Source organism: Orussus abietinus, unplaced genomic scaffold (assembly GCF_000612105.2).
Source record: "Orussus abietinus isolate OABI.00-Male unplaced genomic scaffold, Oabi_2.0 scaffold4, whole genome shotgun sequence".
Classification (NCBI taxonomy): domain Eukaryota; kingdom Metazoa; phylum Arthropoda; class Insecta; order Hymenoptera; family Orussidae; genus Orussus; species Orussus abietinus.
Genome location: NW_019396014.1, coordinates 2,218,924 through 2,245,852, shown reverse-complemented (window position 1 = coordinate 2,245,852; position 26,929 = coordinate 2,218,924). Strand labels below are relative to the sequence as shown.

General features: G+C 51.4%; 1 protein-coding gene across 5 annotated transcripts; it reads right to left on the bottom strand.

The window, feature by feature from the left end:
• Positions 1 to 337: 337 nt before the first annotated feature.
• Positions 338 to 26,929, bottom strand: LOC105695636 (sterile alpha and TIR motif-containing protein 1). Of its 5 annotated transcripts, none has more exons than XM_012417382.1 (10): positions 26,485 to 26,929; positions 11,085 to 11,225; positions 8,652 to 8,881; positions 8,023 to 8,296; positions 7,061 to 7,228; positions 4,540 to 4,641; positions 1,581 to 3,581; positions 1,299 to 1,465; positions 997 to 1,218; positions 338 to 469 (listed from the first exon to the last, which is right to left on the bottom strand). In XM_012417382.1, exons 1-9 carry the CDS (start codon positions 26,563 to 26,565, stop codon positions 1,029 to 1,031), a joined length of 3,354 nt encoding a protein of 1,117 aa, XP_012272805.1. In that variant the 5' UTR covers positions 26,566 to 26,929; the 3' UTR covers positions 338 to 469; positions 997 to 1,028. The 5 variants fall into 5 exon arrangements, with proteins under 5 accessions (XP_012272805.1, XP_012272808.1, XP_012272804.1 ...); XM_012417385.1 differs by lacking the exon at positions 26,485 to 26,929 and adding an exon at positions 17,084 to 17,170; XM_012417381.1 differs by lacking the exon at positions 26,485 to 26,929 and adding an exon at positions 16,661 to 17,063.

The following is a 26,929-nucleotide window of genomic DNA, read 5'->3' as shown; positions in this document are numbered from 1 at the left end:
CTGCTCCTTTTCTAAATTTCCACATCCACCTTCAACGCTAGGAGTTTCCACAACTTTTGCCTTCGATGATTCTGCTAAAGTATCTTGTGCCTTATCGGTGGGTCTGTTCAAGCTTTTGGAGCGAAGACGTCTTTCGGAGCTGCCTCCTTTTTCTTCTTCGTTGTCCTGACTGTGCGCCTTATCCTCGCCAATATCAGGCGCTGTATTGTCTTCGTCCAGCAAACCATCCAAACTCCTAGATCTCGGCCTTGGCAGTGGCTCCGGTTCCGCAATCGGGGTAACAGTTTGCTTCTCATTCTGATCCAAAAGCTCCAGAGACTTGGACCTCGTTGAAGGAGGTGCAGGGTGACGAGGGGGGCGTCGAGGAACTGGATGATTCCCACCAGGATGCGTATGGATGAACTTCAGTCGTGGAGATGTCGGTGGCAGACCCATCATCCAACGGGACGGACTCGACGATTTTCTAAGCCTAAAAAATACACAGATTTATTAAAACCAGGCCCTGATGTTCATTTTATTTACAGTACATCCAGCCGTCTCCATTTTCAAGGATTAAACCACTGTATGTTCCATTGTACAGAGGAATACGCCGTGACCGTACAACACACTAGGACTTCAAGGTGTGGAGCCACAGGCAAGAAAGATGTACGACATCCTAAAAACGGGGATTCGCGTGCCATCAATATGTACCGACTTCAAACACTAACAAGGACCAACATCAATAAACATCGACAGGATGTACAAGCGACTAACCTAATCCTGATTGTCTTATTCGGCTTCCTGATCCTTGCTGCATGGAAAAGAGAACAACGGTACGTGTTAGCGGTTCGTCAGTTTGTACGAATAAAATGAAGCTTTGAAAATACAAAACGACAACACTACTAAACTTTCCTATTTCCATACATTTTAGAGCATCGATGTAATCTTCCTGCAGTCCGAAATCAACGTAGGAGAGTCGAAGTACCTTAGATTGTCTTAAGGTGGAATGAAATCTACCTGCTAGGTATAGCTGTGGGCGGGCCATCTAGTCAATCTCGTCCACCGATGGAATCCTTATCGCTGCCCCTGCTCTCGTTGCTGTGCATCCTCTGATAATTCGGGGGTTGCCGCATATTCGTACTTCCTGGAGTTCCAGGAGTCGTGACATCTTTAGGTACGATATTCCTCGGAATGCCGCCAGACATCTCGGATCTGACAGGGATCTCGCCGCGCATAAACCTGAAATAAATTGTCCGTAAGTATCGGAGCCGCAAACGTATGAGCGATAAATTGGTTTCGCCTTGCAAACGGGTCTTTACCTTTCGAGTTTGTCTACACAGGCATCTTGGTAGTCGTGGATCCAGCGAACCCCGTTGAAGTGGCACACCGCCCTCATGTCTTCGGGAAGCTCTTCGGGCTCGGGCCACTGAAAGTTGTCTATGATGGGAATGATGTTACACTGCGATTGCAAAGCTGCCACGATCTCCTGTTAAATGAAACTCTAATTAGTTAAGATGGAAGGCCAATTTCATGTTGCAAAATTATCGCCCATCGTACAAAGTCGATGAAATCGGACGATGAACGGTCAACGTTGAACTCACTCTGTGCACCCAGTCCTTGCACTCGCTGTCCTGTATGCACCTCTCGAGGGCCTTGGGCGTGAGTACCAGGAGGAAGTGTCTGGCCTGCTTGATGCTCTGCAGCAGATTATTGTCAAACTTCCCCGCCTCGAGCCTCTCGACGTCTATGAAAACGGAGAATCCGCGAAGCTGAAGGTGGACCTTGAGTAAGCTGGCCAGCTGAGAACCATTGGACCTCCTGTAGCTAACGAAAACGTCGAGGGATTTATCCGGCGACTCGTCCTCGTAGGAGCTGAACCGATTATGCTGCATGTTCTTGATGGCGTCGAGTATCCTGAGTCGGTGGATACTGTTGGCGATGCCGCACTCGCTGAGTAGCTGGTCCTCGGATAGATTCCTGATGGAGTCCTTGTCGACTCCGGCGTTCAACATGCTGTAAGTGTAGATGGAGAATTCCTGCCCGATGGACTGCAGGAAGCTGTTGAGGTTCCCGGTATCCCTGCTGCTGTAGTCGGCCATCTTCTTCAGGTTCTGCAGCTCCCTGGTGAAGCGACGCCTCCTGATCCCATTGGTGAGGCCAATATCCTCTCTGAGGTTGTCCTCGTTGAGTTGCAGCAAGAGGTCCCCATCGACTCTGCTCTCGACGAAGTTTGGCGCGCACTCGGCAAAGCCGATTTGCTTGACCCACTCCCTGACGTCCTCGGTGGACCAAAGAGGTACCTGCTGACTGAGCTTATGGGGAATTTCTTCACCGATGAGGCCAAGAGCCTGAGCAGCATACTTGGAGGCGATGGCGTTGGGACAGCTAGCCACCTTTTTCAAGGGTTCGATCGCTCCGATCGCCCTGAAGATCTCGGTATTGCCCTGCTGCTTCTTAATACCAGCTTCCATGCAGAAGTGGAAAGCAGCCAGGTTCCTAGCCTCCTCCCTCTTAGAGCTCAACACCGGGACCAACCTCTCAAGCCAGTTCTTGCTCTGACCATGGGCATGGGCGAGATTCGACTTGGCGAACTCATACGGATTATGAGACGTAACGAAGGGCTCGACCAGGTCGAGGGTCCCTGACTTGAGAACAGCTGCCTCGATTTCCTTATTCGCCACGAGGACGGCTATCGCCAAACAGGCGTAGTACTTGATGTTGTCGTCGTTGTGGAACGCGAGAGGGAACAGCCACATGGGAACCTTCCTCTTGATCATCGCCTCTTGGTTCTCGGCACCCCCATAGAGGGATAGGTTCGCCAACGCCCCGGCGCAGTGCCTCAAGGTCTCCACATCGTTTTTCCTACACTCGAAGAGCACCGCATCCAGACCTCCAAGCTTGATGACGTCGCTGCAAGTGCCCTCGCTGTGCTTGAAGAGGTGCTCCAAAATCCCGGTACCGACTCTGGCGTGGTCCACGGAGTTGGCGTTCTTCGTGCACACGCAGGCCACGTTGACGACTCTCTCGAGGCCGTTCTCCACCACGTGGGCGCGGTTCTCGGTGGTCAAGCATTGCTCCAGCAGCCTAGCCGAGGAGAACTGTAGGTCGTGGTCGCCGGCCACGCAATTTGCCATGAGCAGGTCCAGGCCACCTCTGGTCCTCAAGGTGTTGCAAAGGGTGTAGCCAAGCTCGTGGCCGTGAGTCGGCACTGCCCAGGCCTTCCTGATGATCTCGTTCACCCGGTCCAACAGCAACGGGGCCTTGCCGTTCTTCCCGTCGTTCGCTTTCAGTCGCTCGACGAAGCTGTCCAAAAATCCGGAGTACTTAGCGATAGCCCGGTCAACATCTTGCGGGTTCGAGTTCGAGCGCAGGAGGTCGAGGTCGTCCAGCGGAAGGGACAGGAGATCGTCCTCGGCCGGCCTGATGCCGTTCATCAGCTGGTTCACCGCGGAAGCTGCGCTCAGCATCGACGCCGATTTCGAGGTCAATCCCTTCGAGGCTATCGTGATGCTGGACTGCGAGCTCGCCGCCATGTGCTTCTCCTGGTTGAAAATCCCAGTGGAGGTTACCGTCTGTCGCTGCTGTTGCGCCGCCATGGCTTTCTGGGAAGTTAATAATAGGCATGATTAGCGTCATTGTCGTCAACGTTACGGTTCAACGTAAGTTGATACGCTGTACAAGGTCGATCCGAATGTTGTACACGATCTGAGGCAATGCCTTACGATTTGCCGAGATTCTAGCGACTCTGGAAGAGCGCTTCCGAATTTCTGAGAGTACTCTGGGAACTGCGAAACGAGTCGCTCGGAAAATTTCTGTGGTACCTACTTCCATTGATCGGCTCAATTCATGGCCTTTTCCTCGCAACGTCCCTTTGGCATCGGTCGTTGGTATTTTTTCATCGCCCCGTCATTTCTACCATGCGCGAGTCCGGACCCATTTTCCGCGCTCTAGTTTTCCAGAAGAAGGAAGAACCGGGCTACTTTAGTCAGCGCGATGCGACCGCCGCAACGTCTCGATCTAGACTGGCGGCGGAAATCTCGAGACGATCCGGGAAAACGGAGAACGCGCGGAGCGACCGTGGCCTCCGTGCCAATGCTTCATGGCGCTATTAAATCGGGATTTACAACGCGGCGGAAGCGGATTCTTGAAGCGTCGCCAAAGCGGGACGCGCCGCGGGCGAAAATAAACGAAAAACCCCGATCGGAAGACTTCTGGATCGGCGGAGGATCTTTATTTTCCTCCCCGGCGTCCGAATTTCGAAGCGACCCACGTGCGTTTGACGTATTCGAAGAGACCAGAAGTTCGCCAGCCCTTTAACACGTTCCATACCATATTTAGCATAAATGACAGACTAATGACATCACGAAATATTCCGTGGTAAGGTGTCGGTCTCTGGTCGAGATATCAAATGGCCTGAATGAAAAGTCGAGCAAAAGTGGCTTGGCACGGGACATGTTAAAGAAAGATTGCGGCGATCGAGGCGATAAGCGTACATTTCGCATCCAAGTGAACGGGTGAAGAATGATGAACAGAAATCCTAAATGCAGTTTTTTCACTTACTTTTTCCGAACTGAACGAGTCACTTTGCAACTTCATGGTCGATGCCGCCACATTGTTGCTCTCCTGGTGCGACAGGTCTCCGGCTTTCAGACTTCTCTGTTCCTGCGTGTAAAGAACGAAAGCAATTTTATATATCCGTCCATCCAATTTGCCTAGTTAGCGTTTTCCCTCAAAGGCCAAATTATCGACGCGGTACGAACGAATTGCGTTATGTGGCTCTTCCGAAATATCAGTCAAAAGGGGGAGAAAAAAATGCCGCTGTCGAAAGGAATTGTTTCAACTCCCTATAAATCTAGTTTAAAATGAACTCTTCGGTCCAGGACATATTTCTAGAGGCGAAATTTGGGGAATTCGAATGGGTCGTAAAAAGGCGTCACGAGGTTCGGTGTTTTCGGAAGCGAGGTGTACTTAAAATATCCCAAAACGATGCGTACGTCACGGCCGATTATTTTGCGAATCCCCCGAGCGTCATGGGCACGCCTCCGATGATTCTGGCATCTTTTGCGACTGTGTATAGATATATATGTATACCGGGAATATTGACGATAGATACAAGTAGGCGTGTCCCGTGATAATATCACTTGGCACCGGTAATTTCCAGTAATTCCCTGGGATCAAGTTCACTTCGCCTTTTCCCACCAGTTAACTCAAAGCGGCGCTTAAAATGATCCCTGATTTACTAACGATTTTTAACACCTAGTGTTTATCAATAATTTAGCAAATTGATTAACCTCCCTTCCACGATCTCGAGCCCTCGACACGTGGGAACTTACCGAGCTCCATCGTTTTCGAAATTTCCCGCGAAAAGTGCCGCGATTTACCGGCCACGGTGCACTCATGATCGAAATCTTTCCGGTAAGTTCTCTCAAATTTCTCTCATAAAAATAAAATTAAAAAAAAAAAGAGGATAATAAAAACGCGGTAGAGATTCTCGGTTTGACAGCTCGCGGCATACTAGAGCTCGGTAAAATCTCTGGCAATGAGGCGAAAACGCGCCGTTTACGCCCCCCGGATCACTAACGTAGGAAGGTTTAATTTTACCAGCCAGTTCCCAAGCTCGTCAGAAGGAGATACCCACCAGCCTCCCCCCAGCCAGTAACAACAAATTGCGAGTTCTTTTGTTTAACCGCATTGCGTAAAGGAGGAGAGAGAAAAACACGACACGAGACGGTATTTTCGCTCGCAGTCTTGGCAATCAGTTCCGACCTCTCTTGACCAACGTCAAGCGACGGACTTTCCAACGAACGCCGATTCGTTTAATGGAAATCATTAATCCATGAATTTGTTAATTATCCAAGTAACGAGCGACATCAAAACCATCATTGTTAATCTCTATTAGATGTAAAAAAAGTCAAAGGACATTTCCCAGCCCTGGTAGTGTTTTCCCAGGGGTGTGATTCATAAGGCGGCGGCCTTGAACGTACCCAACGCCCGTGAGAATTCGGTCGAGCAGGTGCGCCGTCGCGATTTCGTTCTATTTCCGGGATGCGACGTCGCGAGTAGGAGAACCCGCGGATGACGAGCGATCGTTCCTAGTCGGGACGGTGACTTAACGTTTCCAAAAACCACGCCGGTGATCTCACCGACTGTGCTCGCGTGTTTCCGCAAAATTGGAGGTCCTTCGCCGACCGTTGGGCCCTGTCCGATTGAAAATCGCAGAGGGAGCGACAAACCAGGTCATACCCCATTTTTCCTAGGTTCCCCAGGAGGATCCCTATCCTTGACACCGGTGATGAGGTTCGTACGAGCACCGAAGCCGGGTCTGAGGACGGGAAAGAGTCCCCTCGCGAGTCGCGCCAAGCGCACGCCCATCGCTCACAGGGGCGGACAGAGCCCGACTGACAGAAACCCCGTGGAAGGAGTTCTCCTAGAGGTCGGTATATCGACCGGTCGATACTTGACCCGGTCGCCCTCGCGACGCCCCTACTCCAAGGTATAGTAATCCCGGGTTACCCCCATCTCCCGAATTCCCACGCTCTCGGAATAAAAGGAACTTCAAGAGGAAAGGATTCCTCCACCGAGACGCCTGGCGCCAGGCTCGCCCTCTTCCCCCGGGAATACCCCACTTCCACCCCCTCACATCCCATGAAAAACAATACAGGAAGATATACAGAATGCGAACCACCCTCTGGTGTATTAATTTCCATGCAAAGTGAGGGGCGAATCGATGGGAGCAAAGGCATGGCACGCGATTGTCGCGTCAGCCTCGAAGAGCCTCAAAGAGGGTCGCGAAGGTTCCAAGGAGAATAATCGATCCGCGTGTCGTGTCGACGCTGGCGGCCAATCGAAATTGCCTCGGCCTCGGCAATTCCACGAATCATTGCCAACCTGGTGTTCTACGGGGTACAAAAAGCAACCGGGTAAAGGCTAACGCGTTATCGGTCGAAGTAACGACCCTCGCCGTAGTGCGGTCGATGAATGACTCGCAGCGTGATTCCTCTCCCTCGGTAGCGACGCGAGTCGACGACCCTGCACGCTGCTTCTCCTGGATTTTCGGCGACTCGACTCCGTCGTGACTCACCCTGGCGGCGGCCACGCTCTTCTCCGCGGAGACGCCGTCCAACTCTACGCGAGCTCGAGCCGCGGTCGCTGCACTCTGCTCCTTGTAGCTGACATCGCCGGCTTGGAGGGCTCGCATCTCGGCGCTGTTAGCGGTCGCCTTCTCCGCACTGAATCCGTCGGTGACCACCTGAAAGCCACCCGAGCCTCGAATCAACTGCCAAAATAACTATCCGGCGAGGAAAATCCATCGATAAGTGGCACCTCGATGATTCACCTCGCCGAACGCGCAGGCTCTGCCTAGAAATCGGATTTTTACGAGGTCACCCACAAGGCGGTTCCTCCCAAATTCCCAAATCTACCTCGAACGATATTTCGAAGTTTAAGCGGGTCAGAGTACGAGGGAAGGCTCGCGTCGAGGAGGCGTTTTCTTACTCCTGCATTACGACGGACCTTCGAGCCGACCCTCGGCGAACGGTTCTCGGGCACGGCGGGTAATAATAGAGCGAAGCTTCGGAAACGCGTATAAATATAGCAGAAAATGCGAGGATTGACAGACGGACGAGCGGTGGCGCGTTTCCGTGCCGATTCGGTCCGCGATTAGGCAACTTCGGCCCCTTCGAGGTAACGCGGCTAAATATAAACCCGCGCACAAAGTGTTGCCCGAGGAGGAGCAGTGACCTTGGCGTTAGCAGAAACACAACTCGGGAGGATCGGTACCACTCCCCTCGACGAGTCTTGCGCCATGGAACCGTGAGATCGCGTCTCTGCAACTTTCATGACCGAGAACCGTTCTCCCTCATCCGGATTATCGCTCCTGGCAGGGCTCGGGAAATATCTTGGATCGAATTCGAAAGCCTGGGATGAACCGCACAGCCGGTGACTAATTGGACGCTACGTGAAGGTCTCTTCGATCCCACCCGAAAGCCTAGGAGGAACTGCATCGCTGGTAATTAATTGCATGCCGAGAAGAGCGTTCCCCACCTTCGTCTTCGAGGCGCTGGTCACCTTCTTCTGTTCGAACTTCATGGTCTCCGGACCGGCCGGCAGACTGGATATGGTCGACATGTTGGGTATACTGGCCATGCTCATAGGCGGGCTCATGCCGTGCAGATTGTTCAGGGAATTGAGGGAGCTCAGCTGGGAGGGCGAGCCTCCCGTCAAGGTGACAGTCCCCGTGGCAGGTGGCGGGGTGTCGGGGTCAGGGAACGTCACCAAAGGCTCCACCAAGTCCGACTCCTCTGGCCCATTTCCGTCTCTGCGAGGATAAAGATATCTTCTAAATTAAAAATAAAAACATTTACAGATATCCCTAATTATTCTGAATTATTCATTGAAAAAATCCCCTTACTCGCTCGGTACCGGTAGCTTCATTTTAAATGTCAATAATCAACCGAGGGAATAACATGCGAACACTAACTCACATCACTAAAATACAGTAATCAATGTAAATAATAATTTACTGTAAAAAAGGGGGGGTTTCACTGTTCCAGTCGGATAGCATACGAGCTCGCACCTGTTACCGCCCAAAATGAAATTTCATATAATAAGACGTTATCTCAGAGATTTTGTTTTATACTTTTATCGCAACCTGAACGCGACTCTTTACCCACCTGTCCACGAGGTTCTCCATGCTGCTGCGAAGCCGCTGGGAGAAGTTGGTAGACATGTTCTTCATCTCGGAGATGCCGCGCTTGAGCTCGGTGAGGTCGCTCTTCATGGAGCTCGCCTTCATCTCGCTCGAGGACGACGAGGACGAGGAGGACGTCAGGATCCTCTGGGAGGATTTGGCTACCCTGCTGGAGCTGGTCGTGCTGCTGCTCTGGCTCTGGTTCGTCAGCATCTGGCGGGAGTCAAGCGACATTTCGTTCTATTAAAATCCACCCGAGTGACTCACTGTGACTACTGTACACGCGACTCTACCTCTACCTCCGCTAACGCGAACCGGCCAGCCAATAACGCGTCGGCTTTCCGGGTTCGCAGCCAATCGGCGACCCGATACAGGGGCAACCAAATTACATTCTCCTCCTCAAGGTAAAGGGAATTACGAAGGGATACCTCTATCAAGAAGGTGTGAAAGTGACAATCGCTCGTGAAACTTCTACCAACTGGGTGTACCTAATCGTTTCAAACTTTACAATGTGAATACAGAACCTATATGGAAGGTCCTGACACTCGTAAAATTTCATTTTTTTATTAAAAAAAAATGTGAAAAATATCTACTAACAAATGTTTAAAAAATTGAAATTTTATAGGTATCAGGACCTTCCATAGTGTCCATATTCACGTGGTAAAACGTGACCCGATTCGGCACTACATAAACGACCGAAGGAACCTGGACGGAAAAAAATGTCGAGAACGATCCGTCGAAATTTAAGAAGCGGCATGCCAGTCGATACGGTAGGTGGGCGTCGAAGAACGTCGTATTGCGATTGCGCAACTGGTTTAAAGAGACGCTAGGTGTTGGCCCCGACACGCCACAATGGACTCCCTGTACTTTTAAGGAGGCAAAACAAAGAAACAAACGACTCAGGGGTTCTCGGAACCGCGGCGGGATTTTCGACCGGCGGACCCTGGACGGGTGAAAAATCCGGAAGGGAATTTAAAAAACTGGCCATATTCCCCCCCTCGGTACGTATTTACATTTCAATCTACATTGTGTACCAGGAAGTGGGCGTCGGGGAACATTGTCGCGCGATTGCGCAACCGGTTTAAAGAGACACTAGGTGGTTCGGCTCCGATTGGCCATAATGGACTGCCTGTACGTCTAAGGATGCAAATCGAAAAAATAAACAGCACCAGGCCTTCCCGAGTTCCCGGCGTAAACGTTTCGCCAGCCTTCGCGGCAAGACCCGACGAAGTGTAAAAGAAGAGATCATTATTTCCTGTCGGGAGTCACCGGGGGGAAAAACCGAATTGTCTCGTTCGGGCGGTTCCGAGTACCGCCGAAATTGTCAGCTTTCTGCTTCCTTCGAGGAAGAACAATTCCGTGCCGGTCGTGGAAGACCTCAGGAGGGGCGACGAGGGTCCAACTCGGAGAAGTCGCGTTTTGTCTCCGAAGCGGGAAGATCCGAGGAAACGACCGAGCGGTTGTCTCAATGATGCCTGGAAATGATTAGAATGCCGGCACGCAATTACGCGGAGAGGAGACGAACGGGGAGAGCGACCTTGCACTCGTGCAGTTTACTCGAGGGAAGAATGCAGGTGAGGTGGCCCCGAGGGGGGCGCTTGCACAGGTGGCGACTCCTCCCCCGCCCTCGGGGAACAAACTGCACGTTGCCGGCCGTGCAACGGAGATAAACACGTGTCGAAATGCCGATTTCTGCCTTCGACGTGGAAAATATTCCCCGCTCTGCGTTCCTTCGCGGTGATCGGTCCTCTTCCTGGGAACTCCCCCTCGCCTCGTTTTGCATATCCGGCCAAACAAAATATTTTCAATGTCTTTAGGGTGTTATGAAAGGGTTATTCTAAGCATATAAAACGCATCCAAACTGGACGAGCTGAAACATCGGAAACTTCAGCGATGCTTGCTAAATTTAATTTTTTTTTTTTTTTTCAGAAGAAAAAATACTTTCATTTATCCTAGACTAGAACCAAGGACACGTGCTCTATTTTTTATTTCTTTTGAAAAATGACTTTTCCCGAGTATCGCGTTCTTATCAATATTTTGACGTTTTAGATAGGTAGAATGACTCTTTCATATCGCCTTAATTTTTTTCCCGATTTTTTTAGACGTTAGAGAATTAACCCTCAGCTCGTGTCAGTGGGTCGTTCGCGTCCGGCCAAAATCTGTTCCCTGTAACATCTCGAACGATCCTGTTAACTTTAATTCGGCTAAAAAATTAGTTATATATTATTTTTCCTTTTTTAAGACGACGTTCCCTAGAAGGTTCGATGAATGTTTCGGTAGAGATTGCACAATTTCAACGTTGTTTAATAAACTCGGGACGCGAATGGTCCATGGACGTACATGAGCTACCTTGATTGAAAACCGTGACACGAACCGAGGGTTAATATTATAATAATTCGAGGAAACAATCGCGTACCTGTGACGAGCTCGTGACCTGTGGGTGATGCGAGTGCGTCACGTGGGACCTCCCGGCCACGAGGTTGCTTTTCTTCTGAAAATTCTCCATCGCGGCTTGCATGTCCCCGTTTTCTCCCCCCTCCACAGGGAACTCCGACATCTGCAACGATAAAGATAAACGAGAGACAATTAAATGGCTGCGTTACTCCATCCAAGCTTGCCCGACAAATTTTCGATTCTGATTAAGACCTTTCTATGATGGATTCCCGGATACACGTGTGAACCGACCTTTAGAGTAAACGCGGCCGCTCGCATGCCGGACCGGCGAGCAGTAGAAAGGGATCGTTTTTGTCAGACGGCCAACGTGTCGAGAATGCGCGATCGACGATGCGTCAATTCGAGCACAAATCGGACGCGCGTGATATCTCGCTACGCATTGCTTAGGTCTAAATTAATGAAAAATTACGAAGGCATCGCGAGGCGCGACGCCTCGCTCGCCGGGACCGTCGCCGGACACAAAGGCACCGTTGCCACGTATTCCAAACAGGTTTTAAAGAAGCCAGAGCGACCGCGACGCGCGCGTCTTTTCCCCGTCAAAACGTTTTTCGGCCTCTCCTCTAGAAAGCAAGGATAATCATTGGTCGTCCAATTATTTCCCACCTGCTCGCGAATCGACGCAATGGCGTAAATGGTCAAAACCTCAAAAAGAAATTTGTCTTCCGGATTAATCGTCAGATTGTGTACAGAGATAATTAAGACTTATCTCCAAAGAGACGAGAGGCTAATTACGTAAGGTTCTGTATATCGATCGATGAGAAAATGTCAATACAAGTTTTAATCGTCATTCTTGACACTTTCGGCTGCTTGGAATCAAGCTTGTAAGCGTGTCGCCTGATTTTTTGGAACTCGTTGAAATGAGAACAAAAAAATAACAGACAGAAATAAACGCTGGAAGGGTCAATGTATTTGTTAATTATATGTATCGTAGTTGTCTCTTTTTAAGATCTCTACCTAGATCGTGGTATAACGAAAACTCACTTTAATGCGCATCTATGCCACGAGGTTCTTTCCCTCGGGTTAAGACGATTCACTGGGAACCGTTAAGAAAAAAAACGTCGTGAGGAAAATTCGATTCCTTTCTTCGTAAGGTATCTTGACGCGTCCCGGTTTTAGGGAATCACTGTCACCAGGTGTCGGTACGAATACCGAGGTGGAACTCTATTCACGAGGGTCTCTGCGAGGAGTCGCGCACTCGGCGTTCTCGAATCGCGTGACCGCGCTGGCGTCTCGGTATGCACTTCGCCATGGAAGCGTGGCATTCAGTTTCCGTTAACGAGAGGTTCTGGAAGGATTGAAACGTCCCAAAGAATCGCGAACGAAGACGGTGCGACGTACGGGGTTACTCGAGGCGAGCACAATGGAGGCGAGAACGCGGAAAACGGCCGCCGGATCGAAGGCGCAAGTGTGGACACGCGCGACGAAGAGCGGTCGGCGGCGGACTGGCGGCGCTCGTGGCGGGTGCTCGCAGTCGCGCCGGCAGCGCCGCGCCTCGCCGCCGGCGACCCCGCGAACTAATCGGCGCCTCCACGCGCGAAGCCGAAACTGGGCGACAGGGCCGGCGGAACCGAGGGGGTATTCACTCAGGAAATCATCGACGCATTCTCGCAGTTTTAAGGTCGAACGTCCCTACCCAATCGCATTGTTTACCATATGAAATGAAAGGAAATAGAAACGCACCACACAGCCTTGAATAGTACCAAAGAAATATTTTCTAAATTCAAAGAATAATTCTTCGACTAGAACAAACTTAAATAATTTGGATGCAACATTTATTCGGGATTAAGACTATTTCAGTCAAATAATTATTCTTGGAATCAACTAAATATATCAGTGATACCATTCAGAGATATTTCTTTGGTTCAATGAATTTTTCTTTTCTCAGTGTAGTAATACGAAACGACCGCCATCGGCGCCTATGTGAAGCCAGCGGTATACCAGTACGTTTTGTCGAACCAAAACGGAATTCGTCGGTCTCGTCGACGAGAGGAACGGATCTCGATAATCTCTCGACTCGGCAGGGTAAACCTGCGATAAGTGTTCCGCGAAGGACGACCGGCCACGCGTGAGAACCATGCGACGAGGTCTGCCGTACCGGCCGAGCACGCATCGAGTCGCCCGCGTGCTCCGCGCTGCATTACATAACCTCTAGGCGAGGTGCGAGAGCACTTTTGCCTCCGTGCGTACTTTTCGAATCGCCTCTGCAATATCTCCTACAAAATAACGCGGCAAGCGGGGTCGCACGAGCGGCACGCCGCATCCATAAAGCCCGAGTGTCGCCGCACTCGTTGACTGATTTATGCCCCCGTGGAATGCCGAGCGCCTCTCTCTTATCTTTTGTGTCCATGCCGCGGCATAAAGTCCACGACGCCGTGACTCGTGCGCGATCTTATTTTTCTTACGTACTCTCCTTTTTCCTTCCAGACACCCAGTAACCCGTGACTGCCCGGATGGAACGTTCCAATAATCTGGCCGATTGCCCCGCCGACATTGTGTCACTCGAGAAAATTCCCCACGGGGTAAGGACGCGGTCTAGAAGCAGTTACGACCTAACGCGATGCGCAGAGATCTCCGCGAAACTCCGTTCGAACGAGAGGGACGAATCCTCTTTTTTTCCCGATTCCAGTGGCGCCCGAGAGAGGACGTCAGGGAAAGACGGGCTTGTCTCGAGGTGGCGTTTACAAACGAGGACAAAGGCAGGAATGTCGTCCGGCGAGTGTGCAACGGTGGGAAGAAAAAGCGGTTTCGAGCCTTGTGGAATTTTGGCGACGTCGAGACTCGCCGAACGACGCATCGACCGCGCATCGCGACAGCCCCGCGGCCGGGGTCCCACTGCGCGCGTCGGGGGTCACACTAAGCGCGGCGCATCGGGGACGATAAGCCAATTAGAATCGCATTGGTGCCCAATTTGCGCGCAACTCGCTCCTCGAAAGTAATCTCTCGCGCTCGCGCTCGCCGTTGATTGCGCGCGCGAAACGCGTTGGGAAATGTCCAGACAGAAATAAAATGGGTACACGGGGACCGCTTCTTGCATCCACTTTATTTCGGTCTCCTTTCTCAACGCGTTCGATCCGAGGGCGATCCTATTTCTTTCGATATCCGAGGCGACTAGCCCGAGGTCGAAACGTTCGTCTGGATGACGTACAAGGAGTAGGTTTTATTTCACGAATGCTTCGATTTGAAATGCCGGTCAGTAGTCGAGTACGTTCCCTCTAGTTACAGCTTCGATTTGCGCGTGTTTTCATTCCGCAGGTTAGTTCTCCAAAACGAAGTGGGCGTCGAACCTTCGCGCGCAACGGTCAGCCCGAGGGTATAAAAGGCCGCGCGCGTGGGCGTGCCGAGTCAGACGCGAGGAGTCCGCCGGAGGGGTCACCTCGTCTCCCGAGGTCTTCCGCAGGCAGCCCCCTTCGCGCCCCCCCGAAGTGGACTTCGGGACGCATGTGGGGACCAGGTAGAGTACATATCTCCTCTAGGTTAATTTGCATGCCACGACGTTCAGACCCGCGCGCACTCGCGCCCTCTCCCCTGACCTTATTATAGGTTTAAGGTCCACGGGTCAATTATTAGGACTTCCGGAAGGAAGAGTAACGCGTCTGGTCGTAACTGCGTCTGGAGCTAATTCTCGAGGAGGAGATTACGAGGAGCGCCCAAAGGGACCGCCGGCGCTCCGAATGCCTCTTTGAGAGGCCAGTCACTTCCACGCGAGGCTGGTAAAATATATCGCGGCGGAATGGCCGTCTCGCTCGTTATTTACAATCACCGCCGAGAGCCGGACCGTGCGTCCAAACAAAGACGTCCTGTGTACTCCCGTCGCGAGTATCTCCCAGGAATGCGCACTTTGCAGATTACGCGGTGTGTCCGAGCGAGACGGCCAGATGGAAAAACGGGGGAGTTCCGCATAGCGAGCGTGTCTCCCCTCTCTCGGATAAAACGCTCGGATGGGTGGGAAAAATCCGCCTTTCGGCGGAAAAAACGCGAGTCGAGGAGACACCGAGGTAACAAGTCGATGCGATTCCCTTTGCTCAACGAATCACTCGGACTCCCGGTACTCCTTGTCTCGCGTGAACAATTTCTGCGGCCTCCGGCTTTTTATGGAAGCGAGACGACACGCGACGTCAAAGCGACCGCCTATGAGTCAAACCGCGGAATAATCAGCCGGCGATTACGTCAGTGAAAGGTCGACGGACCTATCGTAAATACGGAGGAAACGGCGATTCGCGAACTCGCCTCTCTCGCCTCGCTCGGGGAACGATTAGTCGAGCGATCGAGGCCGGTCGCGCGGCCGATTCCAGGACTCGGTCCCGCCGATTAATCGGAAGAAAAAACGATGTCGGGCGTCCCGGAACGCGAAGGATGGTCTCGCCGCGAGACGATTGTAATCCCGCGAAATAGTTGGCCGCGGAACAGAACTCGCGGGTTACGTAAGAGAGGCGACTCGGTACGTCTCGTGTACGTACACGCGCAATCATCCGGCCTTTCCGAGAAGAGCCTCGTCGGTGCTCGAGCGTTATTCGACAAGGAGGGCGGCCTCGTCTCCCGAAAACGATTGCCAACGCGTTCGCCTCGAGTTCCCGACTTCTTTGCACAGTTGTGGCCCCCCTTCTTATTCCGGATATTAAATTCGGACGAGCCAGTAATGACGTCTCACGGGTAACCGTAACTCTACTAGATCAGGAAGGAATAGCCCGGTTTAATTCGTTAATTGAACCTTCCACTAAAATTAGGTAAAGCCCTAGGGTCCATTCGAGGCATCGAAGAGATCGCTTTAATAAAAAAATTATGCCTTCATCCAAGCGATGGCGTCTCTATGCAACGACATCAGCCGGTCACAACCGAGCGCGGCTTAATGAATTAATCGACTAATTGATTAATTGCCTTAACCTTGCGATAGAATCAGGCAAACTACTGAGGGGCCTATTGGAGGCATCGAACGGATCCAATTAGGCGATTCGCATTAGTCAAAAATTCCGCCTTGATACGAGCGATGCGTCTTCGCGTTGACATTAGCCGGTCGTAACCGACCGCGAAATGAACGGCAAGATAACTGCCCTTCCTCTTCCCCGGGATGACTCAACCTGCACCGGGCACGTACCTCCCGCGTATCTCGACTGCGTATGCATCCATGATGCCCTCCACATACTTCCCCCGAGGGGTCCGGGAAAATCTCGTCACCCGGCTAAAATCTCGCCAGTTGGGAACACTCGAGAGGGAACGATCGGCGCGCGGCTCGGAAACCTGACCTAGGTCAATCTCGCGACGACGACGACGGCGGCGACGGGTTCGATCCGAGGCGGGGGACGACACTGGACACTGATGATGACCGAGGCCGACGTAACCCGAGATGATGTCACGGCTCGTAACAGCTCGTGACGTCGGGTGTCGCGATTAACTCGACTCGAGTGGAGGGAGGCCGCGTGTCGTCACGGCGTCGCGACGTCACCGTGACGTCGCCGGCGGTTCTTATCGACGGCGGGTAGCGAACGCGCCGCCTGCGTTTACGGCAAGTAAGGAGGAAAGGGATCTGCCGTGGAAACTTACGGATTTAAGGAAAGCCCCTCGGCCTCTGTACGCCTCCTCGCGACGAGGGATCTTCGCGTTCTTGTGCAACATGTTGAGCCCTCGGTCGACGCTCATCGGGTCGCTCCGATTCTTCTTTTTATTATATTTATAATATCGAGAGAAAGGTGCGAGGCACCTACTCGCCCGGGATGGTCAGTTATCGAATCCCCCGATTCCCAGCGCCGCGCCCGGGTCCGACATTTATCGCTGGATCCGCCAAGGTTGAAAATCGCCTCGCGATCCCCGATAACGCGGTTATCTGGAGCTAACTGGAGCTTAGCATTGCACTGGGCGAGGCCGGGCCATTTCTTCGATTCCTCGGGGGATTCCAAGACCCGTCTAGGGTGCCGCGCTCGCCGATATACCCGAGATCCAACACTTAGTGGAAATAAGAAAATTCACCGTGAAGGTAAGAGGAAAATTCTCATCCGGTTTCTCAAAATTCCAGCCGAGCCACCGGGAAGTCGCGCTCGTAGGAAGCAGAGGGCCGCATCCGCTTCCGGGAGAGGAAGTCACGTCCGATAATGGCGACGCTCGAGACGGTGCCTCGTTACCCGGGGCGATTTCATCGTGTCTACGAAGTCGATCGATCGATCGAGGTAAGACTCGCGCACTGTTAAGAGGATAATGCCGATCTCGACCTCGCTGCGCGCACTTTTTAGGTCGCACGCGTATATCGTCGGAGGGGAAAGTCGACTTTCACTCGGGTTTTCCTCGAATACCGAGGCGGACATCCCGCGGAAAAAGGCGAACCGCACGTCGCGACGCCGACTGACGGGCGCCGATGCTCCTCGGTTGCGAGAGACCGGCGCTCGATGCTCTCCCCTCAAATCAGCTGGGTTTGAGCGAGTGCTCGCCCGAGTAGAAGGGTTATATCACTGCCAGAGGGGGAAGCGAAGGGGGGGCGATTCCTATCTCTTCGTCTGGTTCGCGGGAATCCGATGATTCACCGCGGCCGCGGGTTATCCGGTGGGGGAATCGCCCCACCTTCGGCCAAGGGGCGACGCAGGTGCCCGGGGGGCAGGGGACAGGTGCAAATTAGGGGACCGATGTCGACGGTGCCGCGGAATGGCATCCCGATGCCGGAATGCCAATTTCGAATTTGCTCGCGAGGAATTCCTACGAAGAGAATGCGCGGTCACGTGGGTGGCTCGCGGGCGAGATACTCGAAGAACCTCATTTGCATCGTAAATAGAGCTAACGACTCGCGGAGAACCTTCCGAGAAGCGACATTGAGACGTAAGGCGGATGGCTCGTGACTCGACTCACGATCTCGGACGGGTCAGGATGGCCGAAATGATGGAAATCACGAAATTGACCCCCGCCTACGCTTCCCGATAATTGGATAGGTTAAGTTCTACGCCGGGCGCGGCCGATTCTCGGATCGAATGAGAATTTGGAATTTAGGATGTCTGTGGCGGATACTCGGGGAAAATAATTTGGTGGGACGGGGGAAATTAAACCTCGGCGAATTTTAAGCGATTCGACTTCCCGCTTGAATTTTGACCGACAGGCGAGACGAGGAGACGTGTAGATTTCTCGAGATATTCGGGGGAAACAATTATACCGGGATGGGGCAAATAAACAAATAGGAATTCGATACGGCTCGACTCCGCGGTTGAATTTTTCTTACGACGAAGAGCGACGACTCGAGACGATTTATGGGTAGACACAGGTGACGAGGCCTATCCAAGCCGGTCGGAATATCTCTATTGCGAGAGTCAAGAAAGCGTTCCGAGAAAAAAGATACCGGGGTCGATCGTATATTGGCGGCCTACGTGCGCAGCCAGGAATTTTGGGGAAATATCCGTGATCGGAGGGGGGTACGTATCTTAGATATCGGAGAATTAAAAAATCCGTCGACGATCCGATCCCCGATGCGGTGACACCTCCTGGAGCTTCCGGGAAGCCCGATAGGGTTTGTGACCCCAAACGCGGCTTTTCTGGGAAAACGTCGATTTATCGTATAACGACGCGTGGACGGTCGATACGGCAGAAATAGAATTGAATAAAATTAAATAAGAATTTCCGGGAATTCGACGACGCGCTCGTTTAACGATCATTCGATGGAGATCCAGGTGAGAGATCTCTTGGAAACGAAAGATCTCGCCTTCCTCCCTGGAGGACCACCTTAAAAGGCGTTTCGTGGCGACTTCCTTGAAACGGCGAGTCGGCTCCCCTCTACCCAATGGCCCCGTGTCCATCGACGAGGGGAACGGTGACGCAACTTTGAACCGTATCGTCTTGGCCCGAAGGGTTCCGCGTTTTCTGATTAGTGATCGGCCAGGTCGGGCCGGACCCCCGGCCGACCTCGTTTCGGAAACTCTTGTCCAGGCTTTCTCGGAAAAGGGAGCCCTGAACTTGGAGAGCTCGCCGAGAAGGATACGCGGTACTTCCCGTCTGGCGTGCGCCGGACGAATGACTCATTGCGCGGTAGCTCGCGGTGATGCAACTGCAACCGGTCCAATGGCCGCTCCGCCAATCGGGGCGCCGCCTTCTCCTCCACCGCTCCAACGGAAACGACGCCGACCGGCGCCTCTCCTTCCTCGGCCCGACTAATTATACGCGATGTAAACGCCGCCTGGTTCGCTATTTTTCGATTAATCGTTACGGCCAAATTATGTACCGTGGAAAAAAATTCCACGGGACAATTCGACTTCATTTTCGACAGGAAGAGCGATGTATAAACCTTGGCCGGGAATTTCGTTGCATCCTGCATGCCGTTCCTTCCTCGGCCCAACTAATTATACGCGATGTAAACGCCGCCTGGTTCGCTATTTTTCGATTAATCGTTAGCAGCCAAACTATGTACCGTGGAAAAAAATCCCACGGGACAATTCGACTTCATTTTTAACAGGAATAGCGATGCATAAACCTTGGCTGGGAATTTCGTTGCATCCTGCATCCCGCTCCTTCCTCGACCCAACTATTAATTAGTTAATTATACGCGATGTAAACGCCGCCTGGTTCGCTATTTTTCAATTAATCGTTACAGCCAAACTATGTACCGTGGAAAAAAATTCCACGGGACAATTCGACTTCAATTTCTACAGGAATAGCGATGCCTAAACCTTGGCCGGGAATTTTCTTACGACCAGTGTGCACGTTTTGCATATCATTTTCGGATAGAGGGAACGTTTTGCATATCATTTTCGGATAGAGGGAACGTTTTGCATATCATTTTCGGATAGAGGGAACGTTTTGTATATCATTTTTCGGATAGAGGGAACATTCCTAGATCGTCCCGCGAGTGGCCTTTCGATGTAGGAGCGCCTCGGTAGCCGCGCCGAGGAGCGCACTCGCGGATCCCGCAAATAACACGAGAGGCTCGCAGGTCGAGATATCGAATCGAGGACTCAAGAGGCTCGGAATTTTTGACATAGCGACCGGTTCATCGGCCCGGCCTCGTCGGCTGGCGTCGAGTCGCCAGGCTGGATCTCACACCGAAGACTGGATCGACCACCACCGAAGGATGATCCTTGCGTGAGTTCGATTCCCGGCATTCTTCTATAGCGACGAGTAAATGTAAAACCAAGATATCAAGACTACATAAAATGGTCCCGAAAGAAAAGTTAGAAAATCAAGTCCAAGACTGCAGAATCGAGACTCCAAGATCAAAACTGCAAGACGAACCCAATTTCGTTAACCACTATTTTTTTTTTAAACGACTTAAAAAAATAAGGAGGTTCTCGATTCGACCCATGTATTAAAGAAATTTTTTTTATGTATGTTTATGTATAACTTCCCCGCGTTAACCGATTTTGATGATTTTTTTTTTGTCAAAGAAGTCCCTGTAAGTTTCGTTGTAATTCAATCGCGAAACCCGAGGATAGGCAACGGAAATCATGAACGGTTGGCGGTGACTGCACCGTGATTGGGTTATTTTTATTTTTCTAATTTGCGAATAAGAGGCGTCAGTTCGGGATAAAAATTCTAAAATGCGCACGGAAGCGATCCTTCGCAGGTATCCCTCGAGCACAGGTGATCGTAAATCAGGCCGAGTCACGGCTGAGTCACGTGGGATTACCTCTCGTCGGCGCTCTCGAAGATATCCGTGGGAGAAAAAAAAGAAGGATCGGCGAGGGGGGAGGGAGGAGCGCACCCCAAAGCCGCCGCATGAATCAGAGATCTCGCCGCTGACTCTTGCGGTTCGACTTTACGTTTCCGCTCCTCTTACCGGTCGCGACTCACTTCCGGCCGCGCCCCGATAATCGCGACTGTCGTCGAATTTTAACCCTCCTTTTTTTAATACGAATTAAATTCTATTTTTGTTCAGTCCCACGACGGAAGCTAAAAATATAGATACCTGCCACTGTAAAGATTTAACATACCAGGTGATCTAATGGAACCGGGGGGCAATTCCAATAAAGGGAATATATATATCGTAGACTTTGGGCGAGTCCGGGGAAGAAAGTGAATCCAGTGAGTCATTGTCAAAAGGCCCGGGTACCATTTTTGAGGTATTCGAGGGCGCGACGGTGTAGGTGGCCTCTTAGCGTGAAAGAGAGAGAGAAGGTTGGCAGGGCCGAGATGAGTCAGAAGGAATGTCGGGGTCCAACTTTGGGTCAGTGGACCGTCCAGTGTTCCTGGTACTCCCTGGTGACGACTCGGCAATTCTCCTCCAGGGTGCCGTCGCGGCGAGACCGAACGAGAGGGGTCGGCGAACCGAGTCGCTACGTTATTGGTGTTGCTCGCATATTATAATAATAAATAACGGCCGTCCGACTTTCCTTGAGGAAGCGATAGCACACCGAGGCGAGTGCTCGTCACGATAAGGATCGATTATATCCCGAGGAGTACTCGTGCACCGAGAGAGGCGCGGCAGCGAGAGGGCAGGACCGGTCGTTATCACGAGATGATTTATCGGGCCCTTATTGGCACCTCCGTTGATAACGCAACGAGACCGACCGGCGTGGGCCAGTCGAGACGATAAGCCTCCTCGAGGTGCGTCCAGACTCATCCCCTGGGAGGGACCTCGATCGATTCCCTGGACTCGGAATTCCAATCTAATCGACCGGCCGAGAGGAATTATATTATCCGCGGTGTCTCTGGACAACGAGGAGGTAACAAGAGAAAAAGAGATAAACTAAGGACTTATTAAAGGGAACTCCCCATGGGGAAGCCTATATATATATATATATATATATGGACTGATCGAGATATATATTTATGGACGCGAAAATTGCACGGACGATGTGATACAATATAGAATATTAATATAAATCGTATATATCAATTATGACGTATGGTTTTCCAAACTGGGTACACGTGGTCGGGTAGAAGCCGAGGGGAGAGGAGTGCTGGCTATCTGATTTTTTTTTTTTTCTTTCTTCTTGTCCGATTTCACGTAATTTCAAACCGAAGCGGGTGGAGTGCAATCGATCTCGCGGGCTTTTCATCTAAATCGGGAAAACGACCGAATTAGACGACGTAATCGAAGCCGAGGTGAACGCACGCGATTCGCCGTCCCTTCTATCTTTACCTCCCTCCGCGGGACGTCCCCCGGCGAGTCAAGGCGAAGGCAGTCGGATAAAAATACCCGACCATTAGCCATGGCATGGATGCGCCGGTAATTAGTCATGGACGGTGGTTACGGCACTCGTCGCGGAATCGCGCGCGATTCGATCGACCTTCGGTCGGCCGAGTTTTCCCGAGGGTGCGGCGAATCCTTCGCCGACGTCCATCCTTGACTCTGGATCTAGAGGAACGAAGCAAGAGGAAGAAGGTGTGTTCCTACGGGAGATCTTTCACCCATCCGCGCCCTGGAAACGCCGCCATGCCGCGACAGATCAGTGCTTCGTTTACAATTGTAAAGATTTGTTTCCGAAATTAATAACCTCTGGATGTTCGGAAAAATCACGCAGAAAATTGGTGGAAAGGTTAATATTTGTACATATTTTTTTTTTTTTTTTTTTTTTCATGCGAAACTTCTTCAGCGGTGGTAAGGTAAATCTCGATCGTGCGAAGATCGCGTAAGACCAAAAGTGAAACGGTGGGGCAAACACTCGTTAGAATTCGCGAGGCGTTGGCAGCGAGAACTAATTAGGCATCTTCGCTTGCGTCAATTGATCGATCGATCGATCGATCGGTCCGACGCGCGTCCATCGAGGACTCTCGCTGCACGGTTGACGGACGATCGATTGATCGATCGATCGTTCGATTTCAACCCGAGAGGAATGGATTGTCTCAGCGACGAAGGAACCTTGAACGGAGTCAGGTGCCCACCCATAGGAGGAAAGGACTCCCAGAAAAATTCGAACGATCCCAAATATGAATTATCAATGTTTGAAGTTGTGCACGGACTCGAGTGTCCGCCTTAGAAAATAAAAGACTCCCGGAAAAACGTCATTTTGTAAGAATTCCAACGGCACCAAGTGCAAATTCGCGGGAATTAATTCACTAGTAGAACCTGAATTTTTTGATACGTCTTCCTCGTCGGCGGGAACCCGAGACGAGAGTCGCAAAAGAGAAACAAACAATCCCGCGAAAATAATCCGGGGAATACCGACCGCCGGCCAAATGGACGGGGAACGATAAACGATCTAAACTCGTCTTCTCCGTGACGTCGATGACGTCCGGTGACGTCCACGGTACCAATTTCTATTCTACTCCTCTCCGCCGAGCACGTTAGAAGCAACAAATTACTCGTCTTCGGAGATTTACCAGGTATCCCGGTCTACACCGGACGTTATGCAACGCGCGATTCGAAGGTCGATCTGGTGGGTCTTTTAATAATCCGATTTTCAAGAGGACCTTAAGTTGAAGTCGCTCCAAGATGGAGGTGTTTCATTCATGCGCCCGGCCGGCGCCGCAATTACGACCGCTACGGCCACTCCGGCGATTCTCTCCATCTCGCGTGGCATCATATCCCCCGGGATTAAGCGCATCCGGCACAAAGTGTCCGCCCTTTCTTCCTTTTTTTCCCCCCCCTTTTCCTCGACGGCGTTTTTCGTCAAAGCGAGACGCGTTCTCTTCCTCGGATCTCCTTCTTCCCTCCTCCCCGGCATGACGTCTATCTCAAAGAATCACGACCGATAATTGGCCAATTCGCCCCGAGCCCGGTCGACTCGCCATTACCCTCTTCCGGATACCGATTACGCGCGACTCATCCCGCGATTGCGACTCAATTGCGACTCGATCGCGACTCGATCGCGACTCGATCGCGACTCGATCACCACTCGACGTCGGGAGAATCTAATTCCGGCGGAAAATTCCCGCGCGAATAAAAAGAATTTCTTCCCCTCCGCGATGTACGTTGGGCGAGGTCGAACTTCTACCCCGAGAAAACGACACCCTGACCGGGCTAGAGAAAATTGGCTCCGTTAAATTCACCGACAAATTTTGCGGCTCGCCACATTTGCGGTGTCGCTTCGCTACTTTCGGCAGAAAAATTGGATACATTCGACGAGTACGTTTTCTCAGTGATAAGAAAAATTATAGATCCTAGGTAATCATCCCCGAGTAATTTCAACCCTACTCGGAATCCGCGTAACCTAACTAATCCTTCTTTGATCCTGCTCCGGGCCAATAAGCAGAAGAGTGAAATATCTGCTATTGTACTTTTAGGGTATAATCTGTTACTCCGAACATACCCAAGGTGCCCTAATTTCCGTTATCCCCGTTGTATCGATACAATGTCGACTCTGAATCTACTAAATTCCCCGGCCCTTTAAACTCGATCCAAGTATTCCTCTCTAAAACGCTCCCGAAAGGTCCGCCTCGTTCCCGTCTCCCAATTCCCGGCAATTTAGCGCAACTCCGGGCCTTGATTGCCACAACGAGGCCTCTTCTTTTCCCCTCCGCTCCCATTCCCCCCTCGTTACACCACCGGTTTAGGGCGCCGACAACAATTCCGCTTTTTCTCTTTCCTCCTCCGAAGGGCCGACCGCCGCCCACGTGGCGGATGTCGGGTCGCCAGGGTCGGCCTCCCTTTCTCTCTCCTTTCTCTCGCCTCCACCCCCCGTCTCTGTCTTTTCTCTTTCCATACCTGCGTTATGATTACGCGGCGCTTCTCGTCAACCGAGCGTGCCAGGTGAGGCCTCGCAACCCGATTACGCGGACCATCGGCCAGGAGGTTCCGATTTCGCCTTCCAAGGAAACACGAGATGTACGCTCTCCTATTAAACCACCACCTCCCGGAACATGTCGTCGCGGATCGAATCGGCCCTCGTGTCATTCTTCCCCGAATGACGAATCTCCCCGAGACTCCCGGAATCACGAAAAAGGGGAAATAAGTCGGCCCAGGGGGCGACAAACGGCCGCTTCCGAATAACGCGAGCGGCCTCCTTACGTAAGCCACCAGGTGTTTCTTTAAGGCCGACGCGCATCGGGTATAGAGGAGAGAAAGAGAGACAGAGAGTCGACTAGGTGGCGAGGAGCCAACTCCGCGTAAGAGAAACGTCGGCCACGAGCGGAGTCGCGTTTCTTTCGAGGAAATTAAAAGGCCCCCTCGGGAAAATGAAAAGGCCCCTTTGTAAGAGGCCAACCGGGAACGGTTTTTCGGCCGAGCCGTTAGAGGGCCGTAAAAAGGGGACGAGAAATCTGGCGGTCTCCTGGTATCCGAACGGCATTCCATATATCATGAGACCCCGGCAGCACAACGTATTCATTCTTTATGATTCATTATTTTATTCGATTACCAAGGAAGAATGTGTTCGGAAAAATTCAGAACATAGGTTAAGCAGAAGTACTCGTCTCTTGATTATCATAGAATGTATTACACCACAGTTACACAAATGTGTTAAAAAAAAAAAACAATCACCGTGATTACCCTCGAGTCTATATTTCCCTTCTACCGCAGAGATATTCCGGTATCTCAGACAGGGTCTATCTGCATAGTTTTCCTGATAAATAAAAAAATATGTTTAGAACGAGTCTCCAAATTCAATGAAATCTCTAGATCCGCGGAAAAATGTAATTATTCTTGATCGTAGTAGAGTTCTCGACATGCGTACAGCACTCCACATCGGCGCCTCGAGCCTTACAGAAAAAGTAACGTCTAAACAAGACGAATCGACCACCGAGGGAAACTCGGTCCCTTCCCTCGCGCAGCTCAAGTACGTGATACAATTCCATAAACGAACTCCCCCCGAATACATTTAAAAGAAAAAAAAAATAAAAATAAAATAAAAGAGAGAAATCCTTGAAAGACCTCCGATCGAGTAACCTCGAGGATGCCGGTGGTGGCGATCTCGCAAGAATCCGCAGGCGTGCCCGGTGTCGTTTCTCGCTCGTAAAGTCGCAAAACAGTCGAGCCAGTGTTTGGCAGCAAGATCCGATCGGCGTCGAGGGTCGATCGTTTGGGTGCGTGGCGCAAGGTCGACGCATTTATGGCTACATATCCTACTAAGGGAGTGGAGAAAAGGAATGGAAAAAAAAAAATGATGGAGGGGGAGAAAAATAAAAATCGACAATGATTGTCTTTCCGAGAGAAAAATTGTCTTCGACCCAAAGAAATGTTTCCTCGAATGGTACGAGAATAATTGATTGACCCGAATAAACTCTAATAAATTGGATGCAACGTTTCCTCGGAATTATGGTAGTTTATTTGAGGTTTATTCGAGTGAAAGAATTATTCTTTTAATTCATCGAATATTTCTTTGGGGAAGGAACATTCAAGGAAGTATCTCTCGGTTCAATGAATCCTTCTCAGTGAGCGCGAATGTCGGTCGACCCCCGACTTTCGGCGAATTAACGCGCTATATTTCACCCCGGTACTATAAATAGTATAGTAATACTTGGACGCCGTTTTTTAAGCCGAAGCGGACGAATTAACTTTGAGATGCTTTAGAGGGGAGGGTTACCTTATTATGAAGCCCGGAGAAGAAAGTGCGCCGCGGCGTGGAATACGACGACATGTTGATCTTGTTGACGACCATTGTCATGACAGATGACACCGGTCAGGTCGGCGGCCCTGTAAGGCCCGGCGGTCTCCTTATGACCGCTTTTCTCTCAGGTCGGACCCTAACCTCATTCCACTGGTCGCGTTACGGCTGATTCTCTTCCCGTCACCATACTTCAAGGAACTGTCCAAAGTTGAAGACCTAGACTCGAGGCATGTACGACGCGACGTACACTGGTCGAATCCACTCGGGTCCCTCGAAACCGAACTCGATCTACTTCCGTAAATACGATAATCGATACGACGGGCGGGACGTTACCGGTATCGGATACGCACTGAGAAACTCGGGAGTCGCAGGAGACGACAGCATATGGGACGCTTCGGTGTGCACCGAGCAGAAATCCCGC

What these genes read in the sequence shown, in the direction of transcription:
- LOC105695636 (XM_012417381.1), bottom strand. Translation starts at nt 16,756, where the DNA reads ATGAGCGTCGACCGAGGGCTCAACATGTTGCACAAGAACGCGAAGATC. An exon ending in GAGGGGCTTTCCTTAAATCC is followed by an intron (nt 11,226 to 16,660) that starts GTAAGTTTCCAC and finishes TTATCGTTGCAG; the next exon opens with ATGTCGGAGTTCCCTGTGGA. An exon ending in AGGTCACGAGCTCGTCACAG is followed by an intron (nt 8,882 to 11,084) that starts GTACGCGATTGT and finishes GACTCCCGCCAG; the next exon opens with ATGCTGACGAACCAGAGCCA.